At 48.3% G+C, this 11084-nt stretch overlaps 3 protein-coding genes across 3 annotated transcripts; 1 reads left to right on the forward strand and 2 right to left on the reverse strand.

Moving 5' to 3' along the window:
- Positions 1 to 129: 129 nt before the first annotated feature.
- On the reverse strand, positions 130 to 4848 carry N7487_008019 (uncharacterized protein; the record flags this gene model as incomplete). The annotated part of the gene is made up of 4 exons (XM_056875749.1): positions 130 to 1042; positions 1101 to 1330; positions 1384 to 4323; positions 4390 to 4848. The coding sequence occupies 4 exons, from the start codon at positions 4846 to 4848 to the stop codon at positions 130 to 132; spliced, it is 4542 nt and encodes a 1513-aa protein (XP_056727937.1).
- A 2568-nt stretch (positions 4849 to 7416) lies between these two features.
- On the forward strand, positions 7417 to 9781 carry N7487_008020 (uncharacterized protein; the record flags this gene model as incomplete). The annotated part of the gene is made up of 8 exons (XM_056875750.1): positions 7417 to 7613; positions 7664 to 8232; positions 8286 to 8390; positions 8444 to 8496; positions 8554 to 8680; positions 8735 to 8813; positions 8865 to 9024; positions 9074 to 9781. 8 exons carry the CDS (start codon positions 7417 to 7419, stop codon positions 9779 to 9781), a joined length of 1998 nt encoding a protein of 665 aa, XP_056727938.1.
- A 376-nt stretch (positions 9782 to 10157) lies between these two features.
- N7487_008021 (H(+)-transporting V1 sector ATPase subunit E) lies at positions 10158 to 10973 on the reverse strand (the record flags this gene model as incomplete). Its single annotated transcript, XM_056875751.1, has 3 exons — positions 10158 to 10308; positions 10365 to 10876; positions 10941 to 10973. The coding sequence occupies 3 exons, from the start codon at positions 10971 to 10973 to the stop codon at positions 10158 to 10160; spliced, it is 696 nt and encodes a 231-aa protein (XP_056727939.1).
- Between the last annotated feature and the right edge of the window lie 111 nt (positions 10974 to 11084).

Consider the following 11084-nt stretch of genomic DNA (forward strand, 5'->3'; position numbering starts at 1 on the left):
ATATTGCTCGTCAAAATAGGGATGGCGAGGAGAAATCACAAGGAACAAACCAGACAGTCCACGGGTGTGATGCGGGTAAAGTCATCAGGGACGGGTCATCAGGCTCAGGGCAACACAAGATGCGCTCCTCTATATCACATTATGTACGGGAGGATCATCAGGAGTCCGGAACGGGTCTTCATGTTTATAGTGTGTTGTTTGCGACGATTCTACCCGGGAAAGCATGGCAGCGGAAGTAAAGTCGTTGCTTTGTTCGAAGCTGGGTCGACTCCGGTCGAAGGAATGCCGTGTCCGGTCGTGAGATCGACGAACATAGTCCACGGACTGTGGTCGTGGATACTGGTCAAGACTGGCGGTGTAGTTGGTGCCATTGCTGCCATTTTGACTGCGGGGGTTGTGGGTGTTTGCAGTTGGGGCCACGGATGGAGCATAGAAGGGCCGCTCCTCATCAAGAACGGTAGTGTCCTGCTTCATAGTAGGCTGCACCGGCTTCACAATTTCGGAAGAGGTGGCCGATTCATCACTGGGAGCCACAGGCTTCGAGCTACCCTCTTTTGGGGGCATCGGGGGATCCTCTATCGCATCCAGATACTTGAATTTGCCCAGAGTCACTTGCTCGCGGATGATATCGACATCAAGCGGGAAAAACACCTTCTGGATGGAGTTGAACGTGAAACGCGGAAGCAAGCAAATCACAATAGTCATCAGAAGGACGATCCAGTAACTCAATGATCCATAAACTTCAGCAGCGCCATGGAAGAATTGACCAGAGGAAGTGAAGGAGGTGTAAATGCCAGTCCACAAGAAGATGAGAAGACTGCTGATGGCATTGATCAGAGAAGTGAACCAATCCCACCGGTAAGTATTCATCATAATGTAGAGATTGCTAGCAATCACGGCACAGGATGCGACAAGAATTCCGATACGAGCTCGGTCATTGACATTCCGTCCAGATTCGTTGACGAAGTTTGCCGGCGCGAATAGGAGGTAAGGCATGAAGAAACAGATGATTGACTGGTACATGCCATCGGCCATATACAACCTGTCCAAGTTAGTATATCCCGACACACCTCAAGATTTGGGGCAAGGGGTTCAAGTACCAGAACTTAAGTTGCGACCATTCCTTACGCTCGATACCTCTCATATACAATTGAGGCACGGCAAGAGAGACCTTATCGTCCACGTCCTGGTCGAAAATACCCATGAAGATCACAGGCAAGGAAGTGAAGGCGAGGTTGACCAACACAATGTAGGTATAGTCGAAAAGATAGGAGCAATCAAAGTCGTTGTAGATACAGTACCAGAATAGAGCGAACGTCCACACAAGATTCTAGGAGGAGTCAGTGATAATACAATATGATATTCAGTACCAACACCACATACCTTGTAAAAGAAGTTGGCCGTACATTCTCCGAGCCGACGATAAGACCATCTCCCATGCACTAAAAGAAGGCGCTGGAGATAGCGGAACTGACCAATCGCATAATCAGAAGACATGACAGCTTGTCTACCTTCTTCGCCAGCAATACCGACACCGACGTCAGCCTCTTGGATCATAGCCACATCGTTCGCACCATCACCAACGGAAAGAGCCATGATGTTTAGTCCGTTTTTGACCATGTTCACGACAGCGGCCTTCTGTGCGGGGCTGACACGGCAGCAAAGAACAGCCTTGCACTGCTTGCACAGCAGAAGGAATTTTTGTTTCAAGTCATCAGATAACATCAGTTTGAGGGTTTCACCATCAACGACCACGGCATGGGTAGCCTCAGGCGGGGTATGATCAGCACGGGCAGCAATAAGTTCCTCGTCAGAACCGGTCAACCCGAAAGTTTGTAAATGCTTGTCAAGTTCGTCAGAGGCCTGTTGGAGTTCAGTCTCAGGAATGTTCAACACAATCAGCTCCATGTTATTATTGAGGAGGTTGCAAGAAAATCCAATGTTGATGGCGGTTTCAACCTTGTCGCCGGTAAGGACCCAAAGTTTGATACCAGCATCCGCAAGAAGCTGGATTGTGTCGGGCACGCCATCCTGAAGTCTGTCCTCAATGGCAGTTCCGCCAATAAGCATGAGCTCCTGTTCAATTTCGCTAGAAACCTTCTCTAGTTTCTCCTCACGGTCCGTGATCGCAGCGGCGGCAATATCATGTTCCCTAGCCCATGCGTGGTATTCATCCTCACTAAGCAGTCGGTCGGCAACACACAAGGTCCGGAGGCCTTCCCTGGCAAACTCCTCCAGGTGCTCCGCGGTTTGTCGACGAAGCTCCTGTTGTTTGCCACGGGCTAGACGGGAGTAAATGATACTGTCCGCACCCTTGCAGAACAAACGAATCGTACCATCTGGCATTCGGATGATTGCACTCATTCGTTTTCTGGACGAGTTGAATTCAAGGGTGTTCAGTACTGTATACGTGCGTTCCTCGCCCATGACATTCAGGAGAAGATCGTCACCGGCTCGGCCCAGAACAGTGAATCCGCAATCTCGAGCAGTGCTTACCAACGCTGCCTCATCAGGAGATTGGGCCCTGAATTCAATTTGAGGGGGATCTCCAGGAGTATGCTCGGTGATGACGGTGTGACACAAGGCGAGTGCTAGCATGAAGTCCTCTGTACAGTGCTTCTGCCGGTCTCCGGATTGTCCTCTCAGGTCAGCAACGAATTTCGGCGCAATAAACGTCAGTTGGTCGTCGTGCAAGTAAGGGTTGTCATGGATGCCACGCAGCAGACCCAGCATTTGCTGCGCATCAGCAGCAATTTGCCTCCGAGCCACTGCGGCCTCTGCATCGGCATCAGCTCCCTCGCGACGCCGCATGCCGATCTGAGCTTCCGTGTAAGCCTCTCCGTATGCCAGGCCATTGACCGTACACTTTTTGAACTCCATCACGTTTTGGGTCAAGGTACCAGTTTTGTCAGAAAAGATGTACTCGACTTGACCGACGTCGTCTGAAATGTTCCAAGACTTGGGCACACAATAGAGCCCTAGTCTCTCATAGTACATGTAAAGATCGCTGTGGATGAAAACCGCCTGAATGGTCCGAACGATTTCAAGAGAAATGTAAAGCGAAATGGGAACCAAGTTTTGGAACAGGATGACAGCGGTCCAGAAGGTGACGATACCAGTTACAGGTGGTGTGCCTCCATAGGACCCAAAGTCGAAGTAGTCTAGAGATTTGTTTGGCGCAGCCCATGCGATTCCATTCACAATACCTGCGACAAGACACATGAGGAACAGGATGATAAAATTGTAAATGACGTTCCAGTTGAGAGCCTTTGCCATACGAGGGCGTTTGGCTGGGGTCGCACCGGAATTGAGCATGATCTTGCTCTCTCCGCCGGTGAAGAGGACGACACCCAGAACCCATTCGGTACTCTTCAAGGTGCAACCACGAAGCAAGAGGTTGTTGATAGAGATAGGCTCAACCATCTCCTTCCGGGGAGCTTCGGGGAAATGTGGGTCGCGCTGGTCCCAACGCACGGCACCATTGTAAGAGTACAGATTGGCATGCGGGGCCTCACTTTCGATCACAAATTCAGCCTTTTCGCAGTCTCTGGCGTGTCGAACTTGTCGGCCACAGTGGAGAGCTTGGCGGACCTTCAGGTTAGTCTCTCCATCCAGGCCTTTTGTTTCGATATAACAAGCGCCATCCGGGTCTGAAGTGGACAAAATCACGATATCAGCTGGAATCGGATCTTCGTTGTACAATCGGACAAAGTCGCCAACTTGCAAACTTTTCCACTGCTCTCGCTTAAATCGAGCCTTGCCAGGTGTCTGCTTGGACACGTCCAGGACAGTTCCATGTCTCTTGTCCGGCGTAGGCTCCACCACGCTTTGTCGAGCTGCGCTGTTCGGCGACAGATACTTGTTTTCAGGGTTGCTCATCATCGGCCAATCTTCGCGAGCTTCGGGCTGGGGAGATGGAACATCGGTCATCGGGATGGCGACGTCTTCTGGGGCTATGGAGTTGCGCTGCGTATAAATTGATGCCCGGGGATCCACTGTACTCAAGAATGAGCCGCTTCTTTGCCCTTGGTCGTCATCTCCACCTTGCTCCTTCTTTTTAAAGGTAGAAGTGATCCACTTGTACGTAGCAATCGCGCCCCTGGTGGAAGCCTTCTTGATACGACGCCATAAATCAACGTTTTCTTCTGTTGAATTGACATTGTTCCATTCGACCAGCCTGTAGACCGGAGAATTGTTCACTTGATTATCAGATACTGTGCGGCCCCAATCCTCAATGGCGTCTTTGATAGCGGTCACGACGATAATGACGATTAAAGGAACGGCGTTCAGACCGGGGTTGTTGGCACCGAAAATTGGAAAGAACTAGAATTTTTATCAGCCATTGCTAATTGGGATTGAAGCCAGGGAAACAAATATGTCACTGCGTACGTTAAGAATGATGACGAACAAGAAATAGATGTTCGCGATGTTGTGAAACTGTAGCCAGATGTTGTAGGGAACAAAGGTGAGCGCTGTATACTTAGCAGTGCGAATTTTGTTCCTGGGATACGTGATGCGCAAATGACCGTCCTCGTCTCGTTCAGTTTCCGGGATGGGAATGCTGAAGTAGATTCTCCGATTTGGTCCTTCCTGCGGGGTCTCGGGTCCGCTATTGGCTGAGATGCTTGTATTTGTCGACTTTCGTTTTTCGTCTCTCATATCTGACCGTTTATGGAAGCGATCAATAATCGAAACACGTTTCTTGATGCCTCCAGCCCCAGGAGCTCGTGTGGTGGCCCATCTTTGTCGTTTCGTCGGCTTGGAGACGTTGCTGCTGACCTCCCCAATCTCACCACCTTGTTCGTTGTTGTCCTCCCCATTGTTCCCAGGGAAGCGCACGGAAGCCATCTAGGCTATTGGTGCGCCCAAAAAGGGCATAAAACTTGACAGAAACCTTGATTATTGGTAGCTGACAAGCATCCGGTTTGGATGGCCGGAATCCGACAGCGCTTAGTGCAGAGAAAGACTGCCGGTCTGGGTGCGTTCACAGGGGTTGAAGGCGAGGTAAACACAATCTCATGGGCGATGCAAGTCTCGAGCAATCAGGGGTTCTAGGTGCGCGCGTTGAAGATGTTCTAGTTGATGAGCTTCGAGGAATCATCCAAAACTATTGAAGACAGGGTTTCCGCGGCTGATCGTGATGGAATATGATTGCAATGCGAAAGCCGAGGGGTTATAGGGCGCACCCACAAGGGGCCATTCAAAATACTAAAGTGAGAAAAAAGGAAGAGAAGAAGCACCAAAGTGGTGATTTTGTCCTTCGAGGGGTGAGAGAGAGAGAGAGATGGAGTTAGCCACCTGAGCTTACCCTATGGATCTCAGTACGGGAGAGTATGTAATATTGTTACCACCCGCCCGTGGATGCTTACCGATGGGGCCGGGTCAAAATACCTTTGCTTTGTCATTCAAAGTGGACTTGGCAGGAGACTTTTACACGCGTCAACTGTTAGATTCGTATAATTGAGTATCATATGGTTTTGATTGTGTTTTACACTGCCTCTTTCTCCTGTTCTAGGCATCTTTAGGCATCTTTATTGTTCAAATGTTGTCAGCAGACTATATCTACATCACCTACGGAGTAGGGCTGATGGGTTTAGCCATGTATACAAACTCGGACTCAACGGACAATACACGTAAAGTCCGGTAATTATGCTGTCCAGCCCGTTCCGGCCTAAGTGCCCCCTTCTAAATTTCTGACTTGTGGCAATCGGGGTACTCGGCACTTCAACTCTGGAACGGAATATTATTGATATACATAGTACGGAGTACGGAACACGGAGTATTGATATCCTTGATAAACGATACGGGAGTACTGGTAGTTAATGGATTCTGGTTTATTTCGGACTTTCACTAGTACGCATAGGGGCACTGCCACTGTCAGTATTATGATCGCTTACAACTAGGCTTAACGGGGGAATACCTACCGTACGGAATCTGGATGCTCCCCAGTTCTTCACTACCATAAAGAAGTCCTCGGTATCCGTTCGATCCGTACTCCGTAGCAGACTCTGGAGTAACGGTTATTGGCCCACAGCTGTTGTTTCTTCGCCCCCACTATCAAGTATTAATTTAACAGATGGCCTTTTGTCATATTGCAAGTTTTCTATATTATATGTAGGTAAATATTCATATTCCTGCATAGATGGATTGTTTCTATCTTGGTGTGTGTAATAAATAAATAAATATATCCATAATATATAGCACACAATGGGGGTTTCTTTTCTTTTTTTTTTCCCTAACTCCCCTAATGATATCAGAGGACCCAGAATTCGGGGTCGGAGCATCGATCCTGAAACCACCGACACGGCACGAGCTTCCCGGTCCACCTGAGTCAGCTTTCTTATTTTTCTCTCTCTGATAGGCATGCTCTGGGTAGCATCTGCAAATTGCCCAAGCTCAATATGTGCATATGGGTCAAAATCTCATTGGACCCGTTTTTTTTATGTCGCGTGTATTATTTTTTTATTTTTTTTATGTTACAATAGTACATATTTGCATCCCGGCTGTTTGTTTCTTGGCAGAAAAAGAAAGAAAAAAAACTCTTGGCTTCAGGAGAATACTCCTGAACAGACCCGATGATCATCGTCCTCGTATGGAGTAGGGTTTGCGGGTTGCCCGGGGCTCGTTCCCCCTTTCTACGGAGTAGCCTAACAAAATACCCACGTCTGACAGGTGTGTTACTCAAAAAGTTTAAGGTACAGATCTCGAGGCAAGGGTCTAAAGCAAAAGCACCTGTAACTCTCTTTATACAGTGCAACGTTTGAATAGTTTGCTGATATAATGGATAGATAATATAGGACATACAATTTTAGATATCGTCACCCCGACCACGAACTATACTAGTGGGCCCAATGTACAACATAGCGTACCATCGCTTTAACTAAACTTAATTGGGGGTTTTTTACCCATATAAAATAAAAATATCGCAAAGAATCAGCGATTTCCCTCGCAAGATCAACGTTGATCAAATGAGATTTGTCCTTCGACAATTAGTACATATGGAGTACGGACCTCAGTACCTAGTGATAGTGTAATAAATAGTAGACCTGATCAGCCCGCAGATCGACGCCACCAGGAATGTGGCTGTCAGATCTCAAGTATACGATAAACAAAGTAGGATATAACATATTTTGTAGCATATGTTTCAGGTAGTATGAAGTATATAAAACATTGAATTGATATGTACATTTTACATATCAATTCAATATAAATTCGATCTATGAGTTCTGGTCTCAAAGAACATTTGATTGGGCTGTTAGCGTTCTAAGGTTATTGCCCCGTCCAGGTTCCACCTGGGCAAACAAAGAAAAACCAGATGAGTCAGCAACACTCATGTGACATCGCGCCGAGTCGGCGCGTTCGGCGACGCGATATGGCTCTTTATTTTTTTAAGAAAAGTCCCCAGCATACCCCATCATGCGGACAATAAAGGATATATGGTTTAATAGGCCAGGGTTCACTAGTGTCAACTCGAACAAAACACCCGAGAAGAATGAAAGCGCTGAACTTGCAACCGAATCTTCACCCCTCACCGAACCCCCCTCTTCCTTTGTATTGGATCAGATATCCCCACAATCTGAACAAGACGCTGAAGCCCACGTGAACGCGGCGCTGTATCTGTCAACTCAGGACACCCTCCTTCAACCCCCACGTCGCATCAAAGTTTCCAAAGCATTGACTCGGCCACCGGGCTCTCGTCTTTGAACGAGAGCCTCAACGGATCTCAGCGCATCATGAAGGATGGCAGAGAGGTAGTCATTAGCTCTGATGGAGAAGACACAGACTCAATATGCTCATTGGAGGACCCAAAGAATCTTTTCGCTCCAAACTCCAAGAAGGCCGAGCTCACACCGGCCAAATTCACCAAGGTATCATCGCCAAAGAAATACAGACACAACATTGACTCTCTCGTTCACGATGCAGTGGATGATAACGAGGTCGAAGCCAGCGTCGCCCGAGCAAGAGCCAATTATGTGCGGAAGCAACCGGACGGCAAGGAGCTCGGAAACGACCCGTCCGGCACCGCTGTGAATGAAACGATGTTGATCTCGGCGCTTGGCCAGAATGAAGATGGTGTTGGAGGTCAACGCCTAATAGGTGCTATTAGAAGAACCGATGCGCTCGACCACGGTCGTGCCTGGCCATTTTTTGATTGCACACAAACGTTGCCGCCGGCCCCCCAATTTCCACAGCATCTGTTCGCACCAGGCACGAGTATGGATATATTAAGGGGTAAGCTCCAAATAATTCGTTGTTTCGTTTTATTCGTGCTTACCGATTTGCAGAATCCGACACTCGCGAGCGCCAATTCATGTCAGGCGAATTTATCCAGATGGCTTTGTCCAAAGGACTTTTGCCGGACGAATTCGTTTTGTGGATATTTCGTTCCAGTGTGTCTTATAGCATCCTTTGCTCATTGACACGAAGCTGACATTCCTTCCAGTACCCTATGAACGTCGAGAGGAGTTGAGCAGTGCTTATTACCGAATTATTAAGGTTTGTAAATGCTCTTGTATCGAACTTCCACTGTTATTTACTAACTGAGTATATCAGAATATGGATGTGGAGCGCCTAAAGTTGCTCATTCGTCCAGCCGATATCAATGACCTTTTCTCACGATTGGGTGCTCGGAGCCAGGCTTTGGATCCTTCCAAGGAGATTGTACCAGTTCCTTCCCAATGTATGATTTGACTGTCTTGCTTTGGCGCCATATTTTGCTAACAAGCACTGTCAGATATTACTCCGGACTCTGCGTTGAAAGACCATGTTACCTTTGTTTCAGTCCTGAGATTGCTAAGAGAAACTGCTGGCTTGTAAGTTTCCACTCCCCAAACTTTGTTAATACAAGGCTTACAAATTCATAGATTGGCAGAAGACACTCAAGAGCAGGCGGTGCTCATGCTGCTACGTCTTACTCTTGATGTTTCATTAACAGCAGATGCTATGGTATCTTCAGAGCTTCAGTGGACCATCAACGCTGTGTTGGATCCTGAGAATTTCCATGGAACCAGTGGTGAAGATTCGGTGGGTATCCTTCCATATGTTTTACCACGTTCGAAGCTAACGACCCCAGTTGCGACGAATCTGCGCCACTTTCTACGCCACAATACACGATGTTTGCATCCAGAGTCAAATTGTGCATCATATCTTGCCCACATCTCCATGGTTTGCACTGATACGATGTCGCCTTGCCGTTGCGTTTCTGCTACAGAGCTCTAGTCCTCTCACTGAACCCCCTGAAAAGTTGCTTGATATCAAACGTATCACACTGTTACTCCTCCGCGATGAGCGTTTCCAAGTCAAGCGATTCAAGGGTATAGCCGACTACGACTGGAGGGAATTAACTTCCCTCACTTCCCTTCTCAACGTCGCGATTGATTCGTCTGCGTTGGAGTTAAATTTCAGCAGTGCTCAAACCGAGAAAGACTACGACGTTGCCATTGACAGGCTGGCAGCTCAAATCAAGATGATCTTCTGCTCTATTCAGGATTCCGGTGCCTCACATGTGACACGGACGGTGGCAAAAAGTGAACTCGAGGCCTTGCATTACCGGATTGTCTATTCAGTTCGGTCCAAGCCACCACCAAAAACCACCATTTTCGAGTCACATGTCAAGGAGAGAGATGGCAACATTCGGAGCCATTTCAGCAACTTTGCTGCGATTGCTGCTGGAAAGAAAACCCCCGAGACCAGGCAAGAAACGAATCCGTCTGCGGCGCCAGGCGACGCGGATAATGGTGACACAGAGATTCCCATCCGCGTGCATGATCAGGTATCCTGATCACATTAGCAGTTCCAGTCCTAAAATCTCCACTTAACTGAAGAAACAGAAGTACTGTACGAATGGGTCGAGATGTTGAAAGATCCACCCTATGACTTACGACCCTTATGAACATGCCCTCCAGAGCGACATTCTTCCACCAAGCGTTTTTTTTTTTTTTTTTTTTACGGAATACAAGTGTAGTCAAGATTCAAGAATATGGAATGAAAATGATCGCTAAAGGAGTTCGATCATATTCTAGATCAGAGTTGAAATGTGCAAAGAAACCCCCTCTGTCTATGAAGATGGCCAAGAGAGGCAAAGATTACCCGAACTATAACACACGAAATACAGCAGTCGCAAACGTGAAACCCAAGATGGAACAAGTAATACACACTTAGTCGTAGAATTTCCGGTTCTCGTTCTTGCCGAAGAGCGTCTCTCGGACTGCAGGGAGAGCATCAATTTCCAGCAGGCGCAGACGCTCCTCAAAAGTGTTGTTGATCTCGATCTTGCCTTGCCCACCGACAATAAACACACCACCAGCACTGTGACCTAGTTAGTCTCCTTGGCGTATATTGGGAGGGGGAGCGAATAAACTCACGATCCCTCTGGCAACGGCTCCGACTCGTCCAGGGTCACGGTCACCTCCGAGCCAACAGTGTCCTTGTACTCCTTGGTCGCCTCCTCAATGGCCTTCTTGGTAATATCGAAGTCCTTCTTCCGCGAGCGAATTGCGACGTTATCCTCGTTCAGATAATACAGGCCCTCGAGGACCAGCCCCTTGAGCATAGCCTGGTACTTCTTCTCATCGTCGGCAGCCACCTTGGAAACCTTCTCACGGGCATTCTGGAACAGCTCGTCGAGAAGCTCCTGACGGGCACCGAGCACGCGGAGTCGGGTCTTGTTGGCGAGTGTGGACCGGGTGATCTGCTGGGACATGGCGGCCTGCTTGAACTTCTTCTCGTAGAGGGTATCGATAGCCGCAGTTTCCTGGCGCACCAGCTTGGACTTTTCGATCGCGAATTCTTCGTCGGCCTTCAACTGGATCTCTCGGGCCTTCTCGAGGGCTTCCTGTTTGATGAAGGCGGTCATCTTGCGGAGCTCGCCCGCGACCTGGATTCGATGGCCATCAGTCCAACTCAACCTTCCCAAGACCTAGAGTAAACGGCGAACATACCTGATCATCTGAAAGAGCATGGCTTTGTGACATTTTGGCAGTTCAGTGCTGTATAGCTTGTTGGGGGGGTGGAATGACGTGGGGAAGAGGGAAAGGATGTTGTGTCCAACTAAGCTCGGATTGCGTTGCCTTGGCGTTCCGCAT

The sequence above is a fragment of the Penicillium crustosum genome (assembly GCF_028827405.1).
Source record: "Penicillium crustosum strain IBT 35664 chromosome Unknown utg000003l_segment0_segment0, whole genome shotgun sequence".
In the NCBI taxonomy this organism is placed as follows: Eukaryota; Fungi; Ascomycota; class Eurotiomycetes; order Eurotiales; family Aspergillaceae; genus Penicillium; species Penicillium crustosum.